Below are 24,567 nucleotides of genomic sequence, written 5' to 3'. Positions count from 1 at the left end.
AGGTCTTATTTTGATATTGGCATAATGCAAACTGAACTGCTTTTGTTTGGATTGCTAGTGCTACTCTATGACAACAAATGAGAAGTCAATCTGTGTAGTATCATCCTCTTAGTTTTACATTTTAATACAAGTTACAGTCCACGTTTAGCACCTCTGTAGTGTATATAGATATATATTCACTGTCTGGCTGCTAATATACGGTGCCTTCAGAAAGTATTCAGACGCTTGAATTTTTCCACATTTTGTTACGTTACAGCCTTATGCTAAAATTGATTAAATAACAATACACTATAATGACAAAGCGCAAACAGGTTTTTAGAGATTTTTGCTAAATCTGGCACCATCCCTACGGTGAAGCAAGGTGGTGGCAGCATCATGCCGTGGGGATGTTTTTCAACAGCAGGTACTGGGAGACTAGTCAGGATCGAGGGAAAGATGAACGGAGCAAAGTACAGAGAGATCCTTGATGGAAACCTGCTCCAGAGTGCTCAGGATCTCAGACTTGGGCAAAGGTCACTTTCCAACAGGACAACGACCCTAAGCACACAGTCAAGACAACGCAGGAGTGGCTTCGGGACAAGTCTCTGAATGTGCTTGAGTGGCCCAGTCAGAGCCCAGATCGAACATCTCTGGAGAAACCTGAAAATAGTTGTGAAGCAATGCTCCCCATTCAACCTGACAAAGCTTGAGAGGAATTGGAGAAATACAGGTATGCCAAGCTTGTAGTGTCATACCCAAGAAGACTCAAGGCTGTAATTGCTGCCAAAGGTGCTTCTACAAAGTACTGAGTAAAAGGTCTGAATACTTATGTAAATGTGATATCTGTTGTTTTTTGTTGCAAAAATGTCTAAAAACCTGTTTTTGCTTTGTCATTATGGGGTATTGTGTGTAGATTGATGAGGAAATGTTTTTATTTAATACATTTTACAATAAGCCTATAAAGTAACAAAAATGTGGAAAAAGTAAAGGGGTCTGAATACTTTCCGAATGCACTACATTATCACCAAAGATTTTTTATAACTATCCCGGGATAGAGCACAGCCTGTTGTTTCCAATGTAAGCAAATTAATCATAGTGGGCAGAACAAGTGAGATGGGCATAGCCAAGCAAAAGCTAGCGAGAGCCTATTGGTGCGTTCTAGCATGTATTTACATATTTCTGTTAGGGAACATCTACTCTGTGAAATTTGCCCTTGCACTCCTAAATAATGCAATTTTTTAAAACTTTGGCAAAGGGTAAAGTCTACCAAACGTAGTCCACTCTGTTCGTAACAGTTTTGGAAACAGAAAACTGTAATGAGATCAAATGTTTCATCGAAGAGAAGATTTGCAGAATGTCGGCCAAAATCCACCTCGCTCCATCTTCTCCCACTCCCGGCCACTGGGCTTCCTCTCACCACCATGTTTGGTAATGAGTGGAAACGCCAACCGGATGCTTCACATTTATACATCTGGTGAAATATCTTTCTCATTGTTCTGTTTTATCTCTAGCAATACAATGCATGCCCACCTCAATCTCTAGCAATACACACACATAATATTTTAAGAAGTGGTGTTTATTGTTTGGTACCCATCTCTCACTGTACATGTTCCTGGTAGATGATCGTTGTTCAGGACAGAAGACGGGTACGTTCATCTGAAGGTATTTTCCTCTTGATCTGAGGAGCCCTTTAGATCCAAACATATAAAAGCAAATCGGGGACAAATAAACATTTCTCCGGACCGGTTACTCTTTTCAAATGACTTTCTCAACATTTCTCTTCTATTTTTTTTTTTTTAATGTTAATAAACAAAATATATGATGGAATCATTACCTTCTTTGTCGTGTTCCTTGACAGAGAAAATATATACCAAGAAAGAAAGCCTGAGGAGAGGAGGGCACATTAGTTGTATTCAGACATCCCAGTTTTTTACTTGGCCCAGGGCTAAGACCCATGTGGAAAATAAAATAAAATCCATGTGACCTCAATACCTCTCACTAACTAGCATGATGTGTTGATGTCAAAGCAAGCAATTTAGCACAGTAATTTGAGCTACCCATCCGTAGCGTCATTAGTGTCGAGGCAGGACTGACAGTTTCGAAGTGTGTATAATAGGATAGGTAAATAGCCATACTTACGGCTAAAAAGGCCAGGCCTCCTTGAACAGAAGCAGCCCACTCAAAGCTCAGCTGCTGTGTGGTGACGCCACCGAGCGTTGGACCACAAAACATACTGAACAAATAAAACACACCTTTGTTTAGGATTCATATCTCCAAACTCAAACCTTTAAATCATACCTCAGAGAGTTGATATGACAAATACTTTAAGCACATACCCAATGGACCACACTGCCCCAAACAATCCAGACACCAGTCCGAGAGTGCTCAGCCCCTCCTCAAATTCATTTTCACTGCCATCGGAAAATGATCAATATTATTCCGTGTCCTGCACCTCATGCACTATGATGACACCTGTTTTTCTAAGTGAAAGTGGACATTGTAAATATAGTATATATGTGTGTGTGTACGTGCCCTGGTGTGTATGTAAATGGTAATCTCACTATGCACAGTTGAGTATTTCAGGGAAGGTGGGGATGGCAATCATGCTTAGAGAGAATCCTATGACACCCAGCATGAAGACCAACAGCCACAGCTGACTAAAGAGACAAAAAAAAGTATAATTCTTATTGTTAGTATAATAGTAGTACAAGTATAGTAATAATAGTGCATTTCACACTGATAATAACAGATTCGGACCTCTGTATCTGCAGAATGGGGACAGGACCTAAGAACCAGAAACCAGTTGCTGTAGACAAGCCTCCTAGCACCATCAACCATGGCCTTGTGGACTGGAAACACAACCAGAAGGTAAAATCACATTATTGTCTATGTGTGTAAAAGAGAAGTTGTGACTTCGATACACCACTGGCATTGGTTGGTATAGTGTTGGGTTAACTGTACTCACAGGGAACCTGTCACTAACGATACCAAGCAGAGGTGAGGCCAGACAGTAAGGCAACGACAGGCCAAGCAAGAGAAGACCCACATAACCTGGAGAGAGGTCAAACTACATGTAGAAACAAAGGAGAAACATATTAAGGTATCGAGGTCCATCCTACTAGACATAACAATCACATTTTGAAATGCATTTTCAAATATGAGGCCTTCAATTATACCAGGGTTTGGAAAATGCCAGTTCAGTCAATTCATTAAGTAAACTGAATTGAAATGGAATTCACCCCTACCATGGTATACACCTGGCTTTACCTTATCAATGGCATATATGGACAAGGTTGCATCCAGAAAGCCAAGTCCAGAGCTCAGGGTGAATATGGCAAAGCAAATGAGGACTATCTTCAGATGTGTGAACAGCCTGAAGAAGGAGTCCTTGGTAGGATCAGCAGCTGAACAGTGGAAAAAACAGATTAATATAATTTCGCACAACATATCATCACAAGAATCATTTAACCCCCCCAAAAAATACTAAATAGTGTCAGTGGTCTAAGGCACTGCATCTCAATGCAAGAGGCGTCACTGCAGTCCCTTGTTCGAATCCAGGCTGCCTTCCATCTGGCCTTGATTGGGAGTCCCATAGTGTGGCGCAGTCTGGGTTTGGCTGGGGTAGGCCGTCATTGTAAATAAACATTTGTTCTTAACTGACTTGCCTAGTTAAATAAAAAATAAAAAACGAGTTTATAGACAGATGATTATTAGTTAAAAGTTCATGAATAAACAGTTACCAAAGCTTGGTAAGATGTAGATGTTGAAGGGGACCATAAGAAATAGAAAGCATCCCAGAGCCATGAAAGGGACTTCGTATCCAAAAGACTGATACAGCCATCCACCTATTGGTGGTCCCAGTATCAGACCCAGCCCTGTAAAGATCTCCAAACTACCCTGAGAAGACAAATTCAACACAGTAAACGTCCACATGCAGTTTTACCTCGTACCCACAGGCTTTTGTTTACAATTCCAAACAGAATCCAATTGTATCATCATATCATTACGACCAAATAGAGGAACTAGTCACGATGCCTGTTGCTAAGGAGGCTTTCAGACAGCCACAACACGAATAGGGGAAAACTTTTGGGATACAAAACATTTTAACAACCTAAACCATAATGCTTTTTTGTTTGAGCATGGTGTCTATTGCCTACACATAACATACCAGGCAAGACCCGTACACAAGGCTTGGTTGACTAAACTCACCAGAACAGTTGCTATGTTGTTGGGGAAAACTTTTGCCGAAATTGCAAAAGAAGAAGTCATTGCAGCACTGAAGCCCAGAGCATCAACAGACCTTATGATAAAGCACAAAGTAATAAACGTAGCTCCCTCGGGAACTCGGTCGAGTAAGCTGCAAAACAAGAAGGGGAAAAGTTTTAGACGAAAATATGTATTTGTCCAAGTTCAGTAAAATGTTGAAGAGGGCACTTAGAAATGTGCTTTGGCTAGTGTCTGTTGATGGATAACTTACTCACCCAAAGAGAATGGTGCACCCCGATGATACGAATAAGCCTGAAATTAGCATGACCTTTGCCCCGATCTGGACAATCTGAAAGGACAGAGAGAGGAGCCATGTGTTACGTGTGTGTGACAAGTCATATTGCAAGCAGAGTAGTCTGATGACTAGACGTAGGATGTGTGCCTCCCAAATGGCACCATATTCCCCACGAGTCTGGTCAAAAGTAGTGCACGACATAGGGAATAGGGTGTCATTTGGTACATAGCCTAGTAATTCCAAATACTTACATATTTACCCAGTACTAAAGAGCCCATCAGATTGCACAGAGCATAGCAGCCAAATATAAGTCCGATGACAGTCTGACTGGCTCCTTTTTTCATGGCCTGAGTAGAAACAATTCATACATAATGGTCCTGTACTATCAATGCATTACAATAATCAAACATACAAATACTGCAAAAAAATTGCTGAAAAAAAAAAACTTGTTAAGATTGTGTACAAGAAGTGGTTTTCCTTCCGGAAGACGAGGGCATGTGCTTCACAAAATTGGGCAACAGTCATAACAGCTGACTTTATGAAACAGTTGTGACTCAAAGTGTTGTTTCGGGTCAGTCTATCACTAGCCACAGTTTGATCATCTGGGGTGAGTTTCCCAAAAGCAGAAAGATCAGCTCCGGTCAATTGGTAGGCAATAGACAAACAATGATATTCACGCCGAAGATGATCTGATGTTGTGTTGGAAAACTCACCCGTGAAGGTTTGTGCCGTTACTTGAGTTTTTGTTATACCTACCACAGGCTATCATTTCAGTCGTCATGACTTTATTACGTTGGTTATGTCATTATTCTGAGACCATTATATAGCCTAGGCCTTATAACAGAGATTTCAGTCAGTCACAATAGACTACTCTTTGGTCACTGAAATGCATATGTCCACTGGACAGCCTATCATCTGACCTGTGTTGATGTGTGAGTGTCCATTGTACGGCACATCATTGCCCTCTGGGGCTTTTCTCAAGTCCATCACATGATACACACACAATCATTTAAACAATAATATCTTCCATCCAACCAAGAAAATTAAGAGTGAACTTTAACATTTGTCATTTCTGTTTTGTAGGCTATTTTCTCCATTGGCAACGTGACAATTTATTCTATAATCTGAATAAAGAAATCATGATTCTGCATAATAATTCTGCATTACTGCTCAGACAGCATAGCCTGTTTCACAGGCAATGAAGAAATAAAATGGTTGGTATTGAACATTACCTCGTTGGGGAAGAATGGCCCCAGTATAGAGTAGCAGATCATTGAGCTGAAGTTGACAGATGCCATTGATATCAATGTGAGGATCTGATATCTTGTCATCCTTTGATTAGGACTACTTATTGATTCTTCTGATGTGCTGCCATCTAAAGAATGAATTGATCAAATAATGAATCAATCAATCAATCAGTCAATCACGCAGTAAACTGTTATGTTCCTTTAATTAGAACATAACACAAAGCCATATTAGACTACATAATTGCAGTCAGAGTCCGACTGAAAACAAAACATGTTAACAATGTAACAACTGTTCAATGAAAAATGCAGCTCATTTCCAATATATGTAGTGGTAGGAATTACATTCGCTGAATTACAAAGTTTTAATGATATTTGAAACTAGACATTTATAGAAATAAACTCTCAGAAACAATGTTTTATTATTAGAAAAACGGCAATGTATATAATCTATTCTATATAATGACACCAACCTGTTTGTTGAACTTGATCAGAATCCATATTGTTGTCATTCATATTAAATTATACTCCCGATCCGGATTGTTATTCAAGTCACAAATGCCTAGATTAAAATTCCTGTTACACAAATAGACGACAAGATGTGGCTTCATAACGTGTTAACAACACAGGGAAACCAAATGCGTCACAACTTGGCTGGTTAAATCCATAAATTAAAGTTCGGCGCTGGCGCTCGTCAAAAACAGCGTGTTTAGAGAGTTGCACTGTTAAATCTAGAGTTGTGACTGTGAACTGACTCGTTGAGTGAGTAGGGTGTCTTCCTGATGTTCGATAAATCCCGTCCTTAAGGGAGTGCACTAACACAATGGAGTGGCTGAAGCTCTCACAGTCTCACGTCTCACAGTTTAGGATTTAAATCAGAATGTTTAAGTTTAGGCATTAACTACCACACTTTAAGGTTAGGTATTAACTCCGAATGGTTAAAGTAACGGTTAAGGTTTGGGATAGGCTACCTGGGGCGGCAGGTAGCCTAGTGGTTAGAGCTTTGGGTCAGTAACTGAAAGATTGCTAGATTGAATCCCTGAGCTGTCAAGGTAAACATTTGTCGTTCTGCGCTTGAACAAGGCAGTTAACCCACTGTTCCTTGGCCGTAATTGTAAATAAGAATGTGTTATTAACTGACTTGCCTAGTTAAATATGTAAAAAAATATTGAAATGTCAAAAACTAATTTATATCACTGTTGCCCCTAGTGGCCAGTTTTCACGTCATTTCCCCGTCGACGTCGGACATGGCTGGATGTTGAATACTGACTTGTATCACGGGTGACCTGGCTACTCTCTCTCTCACACACACACACACACACACACACACACACACACACACACACACACACACACACACACACACACACAATGAATAGACATAGACATAAGTGTTCTACATTTTATTACGTTTTTGAACATCGGGTGGTAGGCCTATATTTTAATGTATGATATATTATCTGATATATAAACTGGACAAAATAATTGTATAAGATTTCAAATAAAATAAAAATCCATTTAGGCAACAAAATAATATTATTTTAGGTGGTGATGCTGATTCATAATGACCCACACACACTGTCTGTATTGATAATAATAAGCATTGAAGTATTGCTGTATTACACAGTAGAGTAACAATGCTAAGCATTGAATAATTGGACGGGGCCACAGTCTCCCGACCCCTCCTGTCTCAGCCTCCAGTATTTATGCTGCAGTAGTTTATGTGTCGGGGGGCTAGGGTCAGTCTGTTATATCTGGAGTATTTCTCCTGTGTCCTGTGTGAATTTAAGTATGCTCTCTCTAATTCTTTCTTTCTTTCTCTCTCTTGGAGGACCTGAGCCCTAGGATCATGCCTCGGGACTACCTGGCCTGATGACTCCTTGCTGTCCCCAGTCCACCTGGCCGTGCTGCTGCTCCAGTTTCAACTGTTCTACCTGCGGCTATGGAACCCTGACCTGTTCACCGGACGTGCTACCTGTCCCAGACCTGCTGTTTTCAACTCTCTAGATACAGCAGGCGCGGTAGAGATACTCTGAATGATCGGCTATGAACAGCCAACTGACATTTACTCCTGAGGTGCTGACCTGTTGCACCCTCGACAACCACTGTGATTATTATTATTTGACCCTGCTGATCATCTTTGAACATTTGAACATCTTGGCCATGTTCTGTTATAATCTCCACCCGGCACAGCCAGAAGAGGACTGGCCACCCCTCATTGCCTGGTTCCTCTCTAGGTTTCTTCCTAGGTTCTGGCCTTTCTAGGGAGTTTTTCCTAGCCACCGTGCTTATACACCTGCATTGCTTGCTGTTTGGGGTTTTAGGCTGGGTTTCTGTACAGCACTTTGAGATATCAGCTGATGTAAAGAAGGGCTTTAGAAATACATTTGATTTGATTTGAATAGTTGAATCCTCACATAACCTGCAGATATACAGTTAACTGCCAAAAGAAGGGAAACACCAACATAAAGTGTTTAAAAAGGGCGTTGGGTCACTACGAGCCAGAACAGCTTCAATGCACCGTGGCATAGATTCTACAAGTGTCTGGAACTCTATTGGAGGGATGCGACACCATTCTTCTGTGAGAAATTCCATAATTTGGTTGATTGTGGTGGAAAACGCTGTCTCAAGCACTGCCAAAAATGATGTGTATACTAACAATATACATGTATCCCTGCCATAACAATGGGAGTCATTGTCCATAAAGCGGCATGGCGGGCTGTCTAGCTCCCGCCTATCCTTTCGTTGGATTGGTGGATACATCTCACTATTGTAATCGTTTTTAACCTCCTGTATTCAATGGCAAGAGATGCTATGCTATTAGCCTCATGCCATGAATATCCATAGCCAACTCGAGACAACTCAGATACAAAGTGTTTTTTCTCAATGTTGGCGAGATGTCACGTGTCCTACTTATATCAGTACACTCGTAACAACTTAACCATTACGAAACGTCTATAAACCTCAAGTAGTAAAGAAGCCATACATTTTTTTGCTGACCAAATTCGACACTCTCATTGGCCTCCATACAAAAAACTCTTTGCTTGGTGGGCGAAACACGGCAAATGCTGGAGGGAGGCACCGCTCCAGAATCTCCCCTAAGTGTTCAATTGAGTTTAAATCTGGTAACTGACACAGCCATGGCATGTGGTTTACATGGTTTTCATGCTTATCAAACCATTCAATGACCACTCGTGCCCTGTGGATGGGGGAATTGTCATAACACAGCCATGATAGCCAAAATAATGGCCTCCCCAACATTTGTATGCCAGACCCTAAGCATGATGGGGTGTTAATTACTTAATTAACTCGGGAACCACAACTATGTGGAAGCACCTGCTTTCAATATACTTCGTATCCCTCATTTACTCAAGTGTTTCCATTATTTTGGAAGTTACAGTACTTTCAGATAAAGCAGCATAAGACAAATGTTAATTACTGAATAACATATTCACAAATTAATTAGTCAATCAAATCCAATTAAAATCTGAAAATGTAAAAAATGATAACTTCAATGTCTTCAGTACCAAGTGACACACTATTAGCAACAATGCAGACAATATCTATCAAAAGCAGCAGCAGAAACTCCAAGGAGGCAAAGCACTTTACATTCAAATGCAATGTTCAAGTAGCAATCATAACCACACCCAGTGACTAAAACACAGAGCCAACCAAGCTTATACACCATAACATTAAATTAAGGAGAGCCTTTCATTTTCTTGCAGGGTTTAACATAAGTTGACGGATCTGTCAGCAGGTGGGATATCTACTGTATGCATTTTTCCCCAGATACATGAACCATGCATTTGATGATTTTGATGAATGATTTACACATGCATGACATTTTTTTCATAGGTTCAACCAAATGAAATGATGGGCAGAACGGTTTGATAACATACATGTTACAATTTAGTTATGAATGTGTTACAATTTATGTCATATGAGGGTATGTAGTCCTACAATAACGTTTACATAATGGAAATGTGGATATTTCTAGGTCCTACAAAAACATTTACGGAAAACGATGATATTCCTAGGATCACTTCATAGAAGTGATCTTAGAAATAACATCAAAATAAACTCTATTACTTTCAAACTCATCGCGTTGTCTTTCCACAATCAACATGGTCTCCTCTCTCACAATACATTATTTCAACATTGTCCAACATTGCACTTACTTTTCTTATGACCATTATAACCTGCAATCTTAGTCACGCATTTGAAAAATTGCACATCTCCAAGGGCAGTTTTTAAATCCAATGCATATATACGGTAAGTAAGAGAAACGTACCTACTAAAAAGCTTTGTTGTGAGGCTTACTAAAATGTATCTCATAGCCCTATTATCCTGTCTTGTCCAGCACAGAACTACACCGACAGTCCCGTGTTACAGGACACAGTATAATCATCTCTGATTATTCTGTCACTTTGCATCAGAGTACGTTGTAACAGAGCCATATACTGTATATGACACACATGTCAGCGTTTCTAAACTTTGTTTCCATTGAACATGCCATACAAATAAAAGGCATTTTAATGAATCCTATTCATTTACCCCACAATCTACTATTGTGTACCTTAGCAGCGCCTCCCTTCCTCCTTTTTTTCGAACACATATGCGACGTTGGGTTAGAGCCAGTGACGTAGTGGTAAAAAAAACACAGGTGGGTAAACACTGATCGCCATTTGCGGTGAGTAATGTAATGCTCCCTATACTTTCAATGCATTTTTCCGCAAAAGGTAGGTAAACACTTGCACAAAATATCCTCCACTACACCACTGGTTTAGAGCAGTCTCTTACTTCAGCCTTTGAGTAACATTGGCTAAGGCCACAGCAAAGGCCTGCACTGCTGAGAAAGGATACTGGAAATCCAGGATATATGCGTTCCCATCGATTCTGCCAAACTGCATCACCTGTAGAAAAACAGGGGAAAAGAGACAGGAACAAAGCTGTAAGGAAGGCCTGTTTGCATCACATCTGTGGGGCATAGGTGGGCCTGGGTGGGCCTGTTGGCAAAATCTGTAGAATAGCATGAGATTAGCTGTGAAAATATCCCCATGACAAAATGTGTAAAATTGCAGTTGCTTTCCCCAACCCCCTCAAAAATACAAAATAAATACAAATAATTGGCCCACCCACATTTCTGCAGGCCCACCCACCAACAAACTTCTGGCTGTGCCACTGCTGCCTGAAGTTCAATTTGAGTGCTGACTCATCTCAGCCATAAACAGGGCAATGTGACAGTTGGTGGCAGTGGTGGGAACTGAACCCAGGCCTCCAGAGAGACTGGAAGCTAAACTTATATTTAAAGCAACCGCAAACAGATTTCCCATTCTAAATTCTAAATAGGTGGTTCTTTTTTTACAATGTATCTAGGTTTCTGTAAATAATGGAAGCAAAATTTTACCTGTCTCCCGTCCAGCTCGATCTGAAAGTTCTTAGCAGACTCCTGAGTGACTCGTCCTCCGAAGTCCAACTGGTAGACCTGTGTGGCCTCATTCCAGAGTGGCTGCTTATTGGCCATGACATAGATGAATCCCTGGCTGCCCAGCCCACGATCCTCTCTCTCATTGGCCTTCCTGCACTTAATCTCCTCCAGTTCACTGGCCATCCTCAGGCTTCTCTTACTCTTCCAACCCTTCTTGGAGCTCTGGCTCTGGTTCATCAGTTCGTCTCCGCTGATGAAGAGCTCGGGCTCGCTCTCCGAACTGTCCTGGAACTCGCTGTTGGTGCTGGTCCTGTTGAGCTTCTTGGTTTTGTTCAGCTGCTCCCTCTGGCCTTTGAGTTTCTTCTTCTCCCTGCCGCCAAGCCTGGGGCTGGAGATGAGGGAGTTGAAATCGGAGAGGGCGCGCCCTTCCTTTTTGGATTTGCCCTCTGAGACGGTGGTCATGTTTGCCGCCTCGGCTCGGCTGTCTAGACGTTTACGACTTTTCTTGCTGAACATGTCGGACCCCTGTCGGTCTGGAACGGGGCTTTCGTTTAGAGAAGACGGCTCCTGGAAGCTACTGGCAGATACCGCCAGCTCCTCTGTAGGGCTTTTGGATTTCGGCAGCTCGGTTGGTGGAGGAGGAGGAAGTGTAAGAGGTTGTGGGGGGGGAGCAACAGGAGGAGGTGGGGAGAGGACTGGCTTTTCTAACACCTGATGAGACTTGTTGGGGAGGGTGGCAGAGCCTGACAGGTCCTGCATGGGTAGGCTATATGGGTTCCAGGGGTGCAGGCTAACAGGGTGCAGCTGAAGCCCAGCACAGGAGGCGGCCCCTGGGTACATCGGGGGCAGAGGGCAGCAAGCTAGGTTGGAATGGCTGGGAGGGTATCCAGGTGGCAAGACCAGGTTGGGGTCCTGCTGGGCAAACTGGGGGACTGGAGCAACTACTTCGTTGGGAGGGCAGGGTGGTGGATGGCTCTGCATGGACTGGAGTGGGGATCCATCCTGACCAACCCCTGGAGGGAAAGGTGACATGGAGATCTGGTAACCTGATGGGAAAGTAACAGTACTTGGGCTGCTGGGAGGTTTTGTTGAGAGTACAAAAGGCAGCCGTGTCATGTCCAGATGCTGAGCATTGCTGAAGATGATCGGAGGGGGTGGTTTGTGTGTTGGTGGTGGAGGAGGAGCTAAGATAGTCTGTTCTGGGGGTATCCAGAACTCCTCTGCAGTGTTTGGGTCCCACTGGTATGGTGGAGGACGTTTCAGTGTCAAACTAACTTCCCCAAGAGTCAAGTGACGACACTGCTGACTTAATGTCTCGTCTTCGGTAAAGGCAGAGTTCACATACACAGTCCTATCCCTGCTGTTATCAACAGGACTCAGCAGATTGTAAGATGACTGAGAAGCTTGAGACGAAGTGCTTTTGGAGTGAACAATGATGGTGCTGTGATGAGCACCTTTTCCTGGTGGGAAATCCTGTCGCACTACAGTGCCTCCTGCGATGCCACTGCTGCTACTACCACCACCACTAACACTGACACTGGTGCTGCTGCTGTTGCTGCTGCACTGAGTGCAGGTATACAGAGCCGTGGGCACCCTCTGCTGGTAAGAGAGTGCTAGGGCCGCACTGTTGATCTTAGACTTGGTTGGTAGAGTCCTTGAAGCGTCAACCATCTGGGACACCTTCAGGCGAGATTCCACGTCTCGCCGGTCAGGTCGCAAGGTGGCGTGAATCATGTGACTACTGTCCATGCGCTGGGGAGGAGAAAGTGTCGTTGTGTTAATGTTAACCTGATTGGCTGGATCTGGGTAGGGGGGCGGGTCTCTGCTGGGTATGGAGTATCGTGGCACAGAGAGGCGGCTTAGAGTCGCTGAGCTGTAAGGAAGCTGGACTTTCTTACTGTCAGACGATGAGGTGACTTTAAGTGTGGCCGAACCTCCCATGCCTTGAACAGAGTAGGTGTTCTGGTTGCTTATGAGTCTTCTGCGAGGGCGACACACCTCCTCTACATTCCCACTGCTGTCAAAGGTTGTGATCCTCTCGTATCCCATCTGGTACTGGAGACCAACTTGGTGGAGTGAGAACTCGTCTTTCTTCAGACACGGGTCTGCTGTGACCAGTATGTTGGGGTTGTCACAGTTGGTGATGAGGGTCTGAGGAGCGGTGGAGGTTGTGGCGGTGGCTGCAGACACTATGGTTCCTGGGTAGGGTGGTGGAGGGTTCACCTTCCTCATCTGTATCTCAAGGGAAGTCTCTGCATCGAGGAAGGAAGGAGGTCTAGAACGTAGTGTGTCTGTGTCTATGAATGAAGGAGGTCTGGATCGGGAGGAGTCTGCATCGAGGAACGACGGGGGTCTAGACCGCAATGTACCTGTATCTGCATCAATGAAAGAAGGAGGTCTAGTCCGTATTGTGTCTATGTCGATGAATGACGGTGGTCTAGATCTTGATGTGTCTGCTTCGATGAAGGAAGGAGGTCTGGACCGTAAGCTGTCTACATCAATGAATGATGGAGGCCTGGATCGCGGTAGACTTGGCCTGCCCAGAGTATGGCTCTGAGTATGCCCCTGCTCTCCTCTTTCTGGTCCCAACTCTGCACTGGGGTGGGGTATCTGTTGCAGTACCTGGAACTGCTGCAGAGAGATGGTGGGATAGCCAGTAGGCGGAGGGGGCAAGGTGATCTGCAGCTTCAGTTGCTGCTGCATTTGTTGGTGCTGCCTCTGCATCTGTTGGTGTTGCTGTTGTATCTGCTGATGTTGCTGCTGCAGCTGCTGTTGTTGCTGCCTCATCTCTATAATCTGCTGTCGGATCTGCTGCTGTTGCTGCTGCATTTGTTGCTGCTGCTGATGCATTTGCTCATGCTGCAGTTGCATCTGTTGGTGCTGCTGAGCGATTTGCTGTTGTTGCAAGTGTTGGTGCTGATGTTGGATCTGCTGTTGTTGCTGTTGCAGTGCTGCCTGTTGTTGTTGGTGCTGTTGTTGCAGTGCTTGGTGCTGCTGAGTCTGTTGCTGCTGCTGCTGTTGGATCTGCTGTATATGATGCTGTTGTAGTTGTTGATGTTGTTGTTGAATCTGCTGTTGCTGGTGCTGTAGTTGTTGATGCTGTTGCATTCTCTGTTGTTGTTGCTGCTGCTGCTGTTGGGTTAGTATCTGCGGTGGTTGTTTGGACTGTTGTTGGTGTGTCTGTTGAGACTGAGGACGTTGTTGTTGAGGTTGTTGAGGGGGGTGGTGTGGAGGCAGAGGTGGAGGCAGTGTTCCAGCTAGGAGGGGACCTATCTCTAGCCTGTTAAAGATCACCTGTCCTGGGTTGGAGTACCTTCCTAGAGTCCCACTGTACTGTGCCGCTACTGCATTCTGACCGTGATCAGGCCCTGCAATAGAGGCCGAGGCTGCTGCAGCGGCCGCTGCAGCTGAAGCCGTAGCCGTGGGATTGGTCAAGACATCCAGCTGGATGTTCTGATTGGCCAGCAGGGACTGGACCAGTCCAATGCTCTGAGTGGGGGACATGGCTTGGGCAGGGCTGTGGATGGGTGCGATGGGGATGTTGACCGTACAGGGAGGGTTGTCACTTGTCACTCCAGATGGTCCCATCACTGAAAGACAAGTCAAAGAATATTCCAATAACTTTAGGTATTGTTCTGTACTACATCCATTACTAAACAGAAGTCAACATCCAACCGAAATTCATGTAAACTTGCACTTGATACTTAATTCCAGTATCAATGAATTGTTAGTTTGTTTATTTGTTCATTCATTCATGACTTACCAGGCAAGTCATCCTCATCCTCACTGAAGACGTTTGGGTTAAAGACAGGCAGGCTCATGAAGTCAAGTGATATTTTCCGCACCTCCGGAAGGTAGATTGTCATCTGCCTTGGTTGTAGATGCAGCAAACTGGTCTTATAGATAACTAAAACAGAGGAAAACATTTCTACAATCAAATTGGAATGAAATGGAGTAGTCAACATAAAGGAATAATAAAAAATAAGGTAAATACTGAAAATATGGTTGTGTTTTTCCCTCCAAATGTTGGTGATCTTACCTGCACCAAGATTAGCAGGTAGGAAAGAAGCAAGTCCAACGATTTTGAACTTTGTCCCCCAAATATTGGACGTGACTTGAGCAAGATAATTATGCTGTGAAATCAAGCAAATAGATTAATATTTTTTATTATGTAAAAAATGATCCAGATCCCAGAACCAAATATTGCATGAGCTAGCCAGCTAACTATACCCGGTTAACTTTTGGGCACAGAAGTGGCTAAATCTAAACATGCAGAAACCACAATTTCAACCCCTAACCACTAAAGAACCACTATACCAATGTTCCACATATTCAGACAATACCTCAGGGATTCCATCCATGGACATCTCTCGACGCGTCAAACTGGGAGATCGAATTGGTGGCTTCTTTGTTGGTAACCGGGGTGATCGTGGGCCTTCTTGACTAGCCCGAGACATTTTGGGAGATTTTCTAGATTCCATGTTCCTTCTATGCCAGACAACAACCAAAACAAGCGGCAAACAAAGGCAAAATAGACCAATTTAAAATGATGAACAAATAACATTTGAAACAAATAAAATGATCAGTATGACCTATTGAAGAAGGTTGAACTTTTTGTATAACATGGATCGGCTACTAAAGGTAATGGTTAGGATTAGGGTTGAATATGGTAAACATTAGTCTTATAACCTCACTCTTCCAGAGTCCAGACCATCGTAATGAAAGATACCTGGAAAGCTTGGGTGACCCGTTTCCTCTGGACAGTTTAGGGGACTTCTTCCCGACCCACTCATCACTCAACTCAATGTCGCTGGAGTCCGAACAGTTACAGCTGTCAGTCATGTAGGAGATGATAGCATTCACACACACCTCATCTGGAGGGGGAAAAAACAACAACAAACAAGCAAATAAACAAACAAACAAATAAAAAAAATCATATTTGACTCCACCTCTATAAACAGGTCAGAACAGTAGAACTTCAGGAAAAAAACACACAATTGTGTGAACACACAATAGTAGGGTTGCCCAACTCATCATGATATACCGGTCTAAAATGAGCTGTTTGTGTGTAACATACTAACTATTTTTGAAAGTGCATTATAACATTTTTCTGTGCCAATCCCACCTGCTTTGCTGTCTGTTTTAGGGTCTATGATGATGAACTCTGGCCGTAGCTTGCTGATGCGTCTGCCTTTGAGGATGGGCACCAGACCACCTAGGTGTTCCAGGTAGAGGGTGTAACAGGGTCCCCCTGCCTCTGGGTTGTCCTCCGCTCGCTTCATGGTGCAGTGCAGCCTCTCGTTACCAGCTGTGGGGTAGCTGACAAAGTCCCGGATGTTGTTGGGATCAGGAATAGGAGGCTAGAGAAACAAGAGAAAAGCATTAACAGTTGGTTCCAATCCGCTCCCTACCCCTACCCCTTCCCCTTGGCCCTTACCCCTTTAGATCGTTAGGATCTGGATAGGTACACTCAGGGTAGTGATGGAGCTTCCAGCATATCCCCTGCACCTTACCGATCTACAAACATTGAAGGATTACGACCAAGGGGTCCTGTCATTTTGAAATGAACAAGTCCAGATGGCTTTGAGCTCAGATAATAACCTACAGTAGCCAACTGAATAAAGCTTATTTTACCTTGATGGTGGGTATGAAGGCGGTTGTGACATAGGAACAGAGTAAGGAGGGCATGTTTAGTTTGCCCACGTCCCTCTCCTCCCGCAGGGCACTGGCGATGCCCTGTTGGCACAGCAGCTGCAGGCTGGCCACCCGGTGCTCCACCCGCACCACGTACAGCGCCGTGCCACACGCCAGGAACAGACGAGAGTCTCTGTGGCCCCAGCAGATAGTGGTGATGGGGCGCTGCAAGGCAAAGGTTGACAAGGCAGGTTCCCAGTCGGCCCTGTTCTGTTGTATTCACATTCTACGGAACCTTGATTTCTGGCTTTCTCCATAGCCCACTGAACGAGACTTGGAAGTGCGGCGACAGTGCATTTCATGTCAAGTATACTTTCTGTTAATATTGTAGTTATTCATTGAAGATTTCAGATGACTTATAGAATTTGACTTATACGTGTTAGAGGACCTACCCAGAAGGCAAAAACTGGTTGAAATTATGCCATCACAAACAAATTACAACCAGTTTGTAAATATCACACAATAACATTTCAGAAAAGTGAATCAAAGAGGGGAGCTCACCTGGGCAGGTGTTTCTAACGTGTAGATATGTTCTCCTTGGACGTTGTAGAATTTGACCAGGGCGTTCCTCACGATAGGGTCAGAGGGGACTCCAGGGAGCCCATGTCTCTCCATCCCAGCTGCCGCCAGGAGGTCCCCCTGAGAACACCACTGGACCTCCACATCTGAACAGGAGGAGCTCAGTCACAACACATTCGGTCCGCCCACACGTTTAAGATTGAAAAAGTCATTACCTTTGAGTCCTGAGCGGATGACGGTAGGAGCGAGGTCATCGTAGTTGTTCATCAAACTGATGTCGCCTGATATGAAGCTAACGGTCAGAAGGGGCTTCAGGATACGCACTTGGGAGAGAGAAATAAACACATTAGCCTCCTGGCTAATGTGCATGATCATAGTGTTCACAGTAGAGGTAAAAAATGTTATCACATCTCTTTTTTTCACGTTTGAGAGCGGTACAAGACAGGGATGTTCTCTCTCTCGCTTGATTGTTTACAATGTGTGACCTTGAGCTGGGTTATTGTCAAGACGCAGCGTCACTCTCTGTGCCCATAGAATCAGTGCCTAAATGATCTAAATAACCACACTACCTTGCATTATCATTATTACAGTATCTTACCTTGAGGTTGGTTATTGTCATCAGAGTCGGTGTCGCTTTCTGTGCTGTCCTCCACTAGGAAGCAGGGGCAGTTCCATGACATGCTGACGATGCCATCCGACTCGTGTAGCAGGACATGGGCCAGCATGCGACCATGACAGTCCATCACTATCACCTGACCGTCGGCTGTACCAAACAACACCTGAAGTAAAGGCAGTTGGCAGGAATCCTTATTTTCTGAGAGAAAACATCAATAGGGGTGGTCTCCTGGACAAAGATTAAACCTAGTCCTAGACAAAGAGTAAGTAAACTGTGTCCGAGCCAGAACAGCCCATAAGGGCAGGGAGCCTATCAAATTTTTCTTCAGAACAAGGCAGCTTGATGTACAAGTACATCTCCTGGACAGGCAATAGACATACAAGAAGAACAACAAGAATCTCAAATGAGCATGCTTTTTAGTCAAGGCTAAATCTGTGTCCCCGAAACCAACAGATTATTTCATATATTGTTTGCCTGTAACAAAAAGGTCAATACTATAATATGTATCTTATTTGTTTGTAAAAGGGCAATAAATGCTCAATGTTTTGTTTAGGTTCAGCCAGAAACCAGGTTAGCTCAGGTGTACCTACCTGTTGGTCGTCAGGTGTCCAGATGCCACAGGTGATCTGGCTCTCCAGGTTGATCTCTGAGGACCAGTGTCTCTGTCCGCTGACTGACCCCACCAAGACAAACCCATCCCTGTAGGCGATCAAGGCCTGAGTGCCATCATGGGACCATGTGAAATCACTCACCTTATGGAGAGATTAGAAATGCATCCATTATATTATCTTTCCAGCATTACATAATGTTTTCACCAATACATTATCTTTCCCAATAAAAATATAGTAAAATATCGTACCTGGGCACCACGGTCATTCACTAACTCTACAGACCACCGTCCCTCATACTGAATCCAGACGAAGATGCCTCCCTCCATGTCACACGTGGCCAACTTCTGAAAGGGCTCATTCCAACGAACCAACACAACCTGCAAAGGGAAGTATGCAACTGCTATTATACTCCACGAACATAGGGGGCTCTCTAGGAATGTGAAAGTGGAATACAATTCATATTCAAATGCTGAATGAGAGAAAGTACAAAACAGTCCACTTCCTCCACCTACTCTACATCGCCTATTTTATACTAACACAAAATGCTCTTTTGTGATGATTGTCAGATTAAATCTGGGTGTTTATATGAGGGCATTTTTTATTAAATTCTGCAAATAAACGCAGTTTCGGAAAAAAAATAACAAGACCCACCTCACTGTTGTGTCCTCGCAGGTTGAAGTTGATTCTCTGAGGAGTGTTCCTGTCTCTCCTGCAGTGGCTGGATGTGAACGTCACGCCCACCACCCCTCTCCCGTTCCCTGTGGCCAGCCAGCCCTCCTCATGGTAGCGCCGCTGGCACACCGGCTTGTCCTTCTCGCTCTTGGGGACCCGGCCCTTCCAGGAGAGGCAGAGGATGTTGGAGTCGCTGCAGAGGATGGGACCATGTTCCACAGTAGCCAACATCCCTACTGAGTGACCAGGCTTGGAGGTAAGCAGAGGAGGAGAATATAGTGGAGGTTGGTGTCTTTCTTCAAGGGTATCATTGACTGACTTGATTTTTTGGTTTTGTTTTTCGTTAGTGTTTTTATATCACTCTTTATTCTGGATTATTAGGTAGGCTCATGTGCTTAGGTTGTTTCTGCAAGAGGTAGGCCTAGCAAACCATCCAATACAGTCAAGTCATAACTCAACATTACTAGGCAATGTATGACCAGGTAATGTAACATATAATAGAATTATAATAGCCTACATGTTACTCACCTCATAGTTCCTGGACATTGTTGACTACAATTCCTCCTTTGCAGGTGGTGTCCATGTTTCCATTCAGAAGGTGGGTGCACTAAAGAGTGAGATATTTCCTAATTCCCAGATGGAGAAAATCTATCACTGAAAAGATTCAGAGCATCACACAGCATTCAGTTTACTACATGGAGACAACCTGGTCCTCATGTCTTGAAATGCCCATCCTGATTACATGGTGGCCTATGGCAGGTCTATTCAATAGGCCTGTGTCTTCATGAAGTGATTCCAATCAAGTGTCGGAAATACTGTAGCTACAGTATGGATATATGCAGTTTGATGTATGGATATATGCAGTCTGTGTCAAATAAAAAGAAAAAGCTAAAGAATAAATGTGGCTTTTTTATTCCAAGTTATCCATAGCCTATATAGATTCCATCGAAGGGGTGCAGCCTTTAAACAGGAAAAGCACTGCCTTGTCCATTCAGTGCATCAACCTTGAAACGTATCTTACTCTCAGCTATGACATGGGAATGTCTAGAATCCTGGTCTCTATGCAACACTGCATTGAACATTCTGAACCGAACACTCTTGCCTTCGTGTCTCCATAGATACGGAGAACGTCAGTCTGTTACGTCATTAACACGATACTAATTCAATAAAACTTGTAGATTTCAATGAATAGACAGAATAAGAATCATCCCTTAAATGGCAGTACGCGAAATAAATAACCCACCACCCCACAATATGTCCAGTATCCACCGGCTATATTTTCCATATTTACAATAAGATGGATAATCAATGAATCAATCAAATCGCCCTGTCGTAGTGAATGAAAATACATTTAGACTGAACGTAATCAATCACCCTCATCCACCGCTATTCGTTGACATTGAATCAGTGGAGTATAAAAAGGATGATGTCACTTGCTCGTTGCCCTTTATCTGACCAATTCCAATTCTGACAAAATATGCAGGACACCAACACGAACAAGATGCAGAACTCACTTGATCAAATATAAGGTCGCTGCCATATCCTTCATCTGCGCAGTCCACCATAGATTGCCAGGCTGCTTTCTGCTGACGCTCCGTGCGCCTTTAATGCCGGTTGCCATGTAGTTTTCATTGCCATGTCGGCTACATTGGGTGCGTTACAGGTTGACTTCATTGTAGTCACGCTGCGCCGATCATCAGATCTCACAAATCCCGGAGAAGCGTTCAATATCTCAGAAAACATGTCTGTGTGATATAGCAATCTTCTGAGAAAAATACATTTGATTTTTTATTTGATTTGAGACCCGCAGCGTGAATACCAATACCAATACCCAAAGACATGCTACTTGCAGAGAAAAATCCGTTGATTAGAAAATAAAATATCAATGATGAACAGATGAAGATATTTCTCCAGCAATAATCAGAAATCATTTTGCAACAAAACAGAAATATATAAACTCAGCAAAAAAAGAAACGTCCTCTCACTGTCAACTGCATTTTTTTCTGCAAACTTAACATGTGTAAATATTTGTGTGAACTTAACAAGATTCAACAACTGAGACATAAACTGAACAAGTTCCACAGACATGTGACTAACAGAAGTGGAATAATGTGTCCCTGAGCAAAGGGGGGGGGGGTCAAAATCAAAAGTAACTGGTGTGGCCACCAGCTGCATTAAGTACTGCAGTGCATCTCCTCCTAATGGACTGCACCAGATTTGCCAGTTCTTGCTGCAAGATGTTACTCCACTCTTCCACCAAGGCACCTGCAAGTACCCAGACATTTCCGGTGGGAATGGCCCTAGCCCTCACCCTCACATCCAACAGGTCCCAGACGTGCTCAATGGGATTGAGATCCGGGCTCTTCGCTGGCCATGGCAGAACACATTCCTATCTTGCAGGAAATTACACACAGAACGAGCAGTATGGCTGGTGGCATTGTCATACTGGAGGGTCATGTCAGGATGAGCCTGCAGGAAGGGTACCACATGAGGGAGGAGGATGTCTTCCCTGTAATGCACAGTGTTGAGATTGCCTGCAATGACAACAAGCTCAGTCCGATGATGCTGTGACACACCACCCCAGACCATGACGGACCCTCCACCTCCAAATCGATCCCACTCCAGAGTACAGGCCTCGGTGTAATGCTCATTCCTTATACGATAAATGCGAATCCACCATCACCCCTGGTGAGACAAAACCGCGACTCGTCAGTGAAGAGCACTTTTTGCCAGTTCTGTCTGGTCCAGCGACGGTGGGTTTGTGCCCATAGGCAACGTTGTTGCCGGTGATGTGGGGTGAGAACCTGCCTTACAACAGGCCTACAAGCCCTCAGTCCAGCCTCTTAGACTGAACGTAATCAGCGGATAGTCTGAGCACTGATGGAGGGATTGTGCATTCCTGGTGTAATTCGGGCAGTTGTTGTTGCCATCCTGTACCTGTCCCACAGGTGTGATGTTCATTAATTGTTTATGGTTCATTGAACAAGCATGGGAAACAGTGTTTAAACCCTTTACAATGAAGATCTGTGAAGTTATTTGGATTTTTACGAATTATCTTTGAAAAATACAGGGTCCTGGGCGTTTCTTTTTTTGCTGAGTTTATTTTTTAAAGTGATGTTGCTTTTATGGAAAATCATACCTCTTCTCTACAGACATATCACATAAACGTTCAGATGTATAACATGTAGATAGATCACATAAGACTGGATAATAATTACAACTTTATTAACAACTTTATCAACATATCACAGAAACGTGGGCCATAATAGACAATCCTCTCGAACCTTCATCTTCTTTTATATAGATTCCATTGGGATACACACCGTTCTTCAACATAAACATAACCTATGGTCAGTCAGAGCACAATCTATTTATTTAGATTTCTTAGATAGTAGACTGAATAAAAGGCAGGGTGGACGATGGCCCAAAGAAGGACCAAAGGTCATCTTGCTCAAAACTGAACAGTTCTCCATAAGACAGAGCCCCTATCTCTTCCAAAGGCCCCCAGTAGTAAAGCCTATACTGTAATAACCAGTCAACCCATGTATCCCAGGCAGCATATGGTGACATCATCAGGTGCATGTCTCTTGAAAGGCATTGATGACACTGTCATATGTGGGAGGAGGAGTCTGTGTGGGCAGGAACCCTTTAAGACTGCTGTTTCCCAACCAAAAAGAATTCCGTTGGGGTTGAGTTGGCATGAGGGAGGCAGTATCTACTGCTGATGAATTGTTGGCAGTAGTGTCATGAAGAAGCAAGGTATCCTGGTTGTTAGTGTCACCCTCAGCCCCGTCACCTTGACCCATCCTGCTGCCCTTGGGCACTGGTCGGAAGGTGGATGATCCTGAGCTGGTCTTCTTCCCCAGTGGGCCAACCGGCTCCACCGATGGTTGTCTATATAGGCTCAGAATACCTCTTCCGAGGCTGTTGTCGCTGTGCCGGTCGAACACTGTGCTCCGGTAGAGGCCTTGGCAGTTGGCTATGGGGTTGTGTGAGCGCTGGGAGGTGGCTGAGCGGTGCTGCTGTTTGGGACGCCTGGTAATCCGGGTGGATGCTCTGCGTCTCGACAGCCATGTTAGGAGGATGTAGATCAGCGCTCCAATCAGGAGGCCCAACAACATGGACAGACAGAAGGCTAGGACTAGGTTCCCTGGAGGAAAAGGAGGAAGATATTAGACAACTTTTTTAGATTTTCCCTAATTTAATGTCACCGTATTTGAGGTGAAATGATACTGAGGACAATCAAGTTGATATTTGGTTGTAATGACATCATTGCAACCAGTTTTGCCTGCTGGGGTTGATCAAAATGGAGTGGCAAAGAACTCACTTGTTGGATAAATTAGTTTTCAGATTCAAAATGCCAGTATACATTCCTTGGCAAATTGATTGCTTCCATGGTTCACAATTTACATTTTCACAAATGAAAAACCGACTGTGGTAAATCGACTACTCGAAGATGGTCTCATATCACTTAATGGACGGACTGTAGGTAAAATTCAGATAACATGATAACACATGTACTGTGAACACAGAACTAAACAGAAGTTGAGTGGTCCTTTGGTAGAGCATGGTGCTTGTAACTCCAGGGTAGTTGGTTTGCTTACAGCGACCACCCATACGTAAAATGTATGGATAAAAGCGATAAAAGCGTCTGCATAATAGCATATATTAGTAGTAGTAGTATTATATAAGACTAATGCAGTCATTTAAATATAGAATACTCATATCCCTTAATGAAAAATAAACACATTAAAAAAGGCAGGCTTAAAATTCTTACCAATATTAAATGATTTTAGTATATCCAGAAATGGATTTGTCTCATTGAACGCCATTATAATAACGAAAAGAAAAGTAGTTCACATCCAAACTGAGAACACTGCAGCACATTGAACTGGACTCTTTTCAAGACAGGCTGTCTGCTTGGTCCATTTCTTCCTGTCTGTTTTGTTTGCAATAGTGGAAATGTTGCTGTCATGCTTCCTGCCTCTCTCTCTACTTTTTAAAATTAGCTTGTGCTTTTCTTATCTGCCTGGGGCAGAACTTTGGGAAACAAGGCTGCTTCCTCTGACATAATTTCCTCTTGATTAATGAACAATCAATGTTCCTCTTGAACAATGGCTTCTTGGCTCTGTTATGAAATACTGTAATTTACTTGTATTTGAATGGCAACGTTGTGACTTTTAGATCAGGAGCCTTTTTCATGTTATATAGAGTGTTTTTAAGGGTATATTGTCTAAGGTATAGTGATAGAGGCAGTGAGGATATAGTGTACACAATAATCTCAATGTTTCCAAGTGTTTTGC

At 43.6% G+C, this 24,567-nt stretch overlaps 3 protein-coding genes across 3 annotated transcripts; all 3 read right to left on the bottom strand.

The window, feature by feature from the left end:
- Positions 1–1,539: 1,539 nt before the first annotated feature.
- LOC139374186 (MFS-type transporter SLC18B1-like) lies at positions 1,540–6,432 on the bottom strand. The gene is made up of 14 exons (XM_071115199.1): positions 6,198–6,432; positions 5,713–5,855; positions 4,732–4,827; positions 4,461–4,534; positions 4,189–4,336; positions 3,720–3,876; positions 3,247–3,383; positions 2,945–3,046; positions 2,737–2,828; positions 2,541–2,636; positions 2,316–2,390; positions 2,119–2,212; positions 1,814–1,863; positions 1,540–1,667 (listed from the first exon to the last, which is right to left on the bottom strand). The coding sequence occupies exons 1-14, from the start codon at positions 6,238–6,240 to the stop codon at positions 1,610–1,612; spliced, it is 1,365 nt and encodes a 454-aa protein (XP_070971300.1). The 5' UTR covers positions 6,241–6,432; the 3' UTR covers positions 1,540–1,609.
- Positions 6,433–10,520: 4,088 nt separating this feature from the next.
- LOC139374185 (tubby-related protein 4-like) lies at positions 10,521–19,851 on the bottom strand. The gene is made up of 15 exons (XM_071115198.1): positions 19,793–19,851; positions 19,244–19,513; positions 18,841–18,969; positions 18,572–18,733; positions 17,964–18,144; positions 17,581–17,688; positions 17,348–17,511; positions 16,787–17,011; positions 16,278–16,512; positions 15,882–16,026; positions 15,496–15,640; positions 15,192–15,285; positions 14,916–15,059; positions 11,132–14,742; positions 10,521–10,637 (listed from the first exon to the last, which is right to left on the bottom strand). The coding sequence occupies exons 1-15, from the start codon at positions 19,808–19,810 to the stop codon at positions 10,521–10,523; spliced, it is 5,748 nt and encodes a 1,915-aa protein (XP_070971299.1). The 5' UTR covers positions 19,811–19,851.
- Positions 19,852–22,618: 2,767 nt separating this feature from the next.
- LOC139374184 (myc target 1b) lies at positions 22,619–24,263 on the bottom strand. Its single transcript, XM_071115197.1, has 2 exons — positions 24,042–24,263; positions 22,619–23,414 (listed from the first exon to the last, which is right to left on the bottom strand). Exons 1-2 carry the CDS (start codon positions 24,094–24,096, stop codon positions 22,837–22,839), a joined length of 633 nt encoding a protein of 210 aa, XP_070971298.1. The 5' UTR covers positions 24,097–24,263; the 3' UTR covers positions 22,619–22,836.
- Between the last annotated feature and the right edge of the window lie 304 nt (positions 24,264–24,567).

Source organism: Oncorhynchus clarkii, chromosome 19 (assembly GCF_045791955.1).
Source record: "Oncorhynchus clarkii lewisi isolate Uvic-CL-2024 chromosome 19, UVic_Ocla_1.0, whole genome shotgun sequence".
Lineage (NCBI taxonomy): Eukaryota > Metazoa > Chordata > Actinopteri > Salmoniformes > Salmonidae > Oncorhynchus > Oncorhynchus clarkii.
This window is presented reverse-complemented; position numbering and strand designations above follow the sequence as displayed.

What these genes read in the sequence shown, in the direction of transcription:
- LOC139374186 (XM_071115199.1), bottom strand. Translation starts at nt 6,240, where the DNA reads ATGAATGACAACAATATGGATTCTGATCAAGTTCAACAAACAG. An exon ending in CCCATTCTGCAGATACAGAG is followed by an intron (nt 2,637 to 2,736) that starts GTCCGAATCTGT and finishes TTGTCTCTTTAG; the next exon opens with TCAGCTGTGGCTGTTGGTCT. An exon ending in GAAATACTCAACTGTGCATA is followed by an intron (nt 2,391 to 2,540) that starts GTGAGATTACCA and finishes TTCCGATGGCAG; the next exon opens with TGAAAATGAATTTGAGGAGG.
- LOC139374185 (XM_071115198.1), bottom strand. An exon ending in TGAATGACCGTGGTGCCCAG is followed by an intron (nt 18,734 to 18,840) that starts GTACGATATTTT and finishes TCTCTCCATAAG; the next exon opens with GTGAGTGATTTCACATGGTC. An exon ending in TCGAGCTGGACGGGAGACAG is followed by an intron (nt 10,638 to 11,131) that starts GTAAAATTTTGC and finishes GTTTTTCTACAG; the next exon opens with GTGATGCAGTTTGGCAGAAT.
- LOC139374184 (XM_071115197.1), bottom strand. Translation starts at nt 24,096, where the DNA reads ATGGCGTTCAATGAGACAAATCCATTTCTGGATATACTAAAATCATTT. An exon ending in ACTAAAATCATTTAATATTG is followed by an intron (nt 23,415 to 24,041) that starts GTAAGAATTTTA and finishes CTTTTCCTCCAG; the next exon opens with GGAACCTAGTCCTAGCCTTC.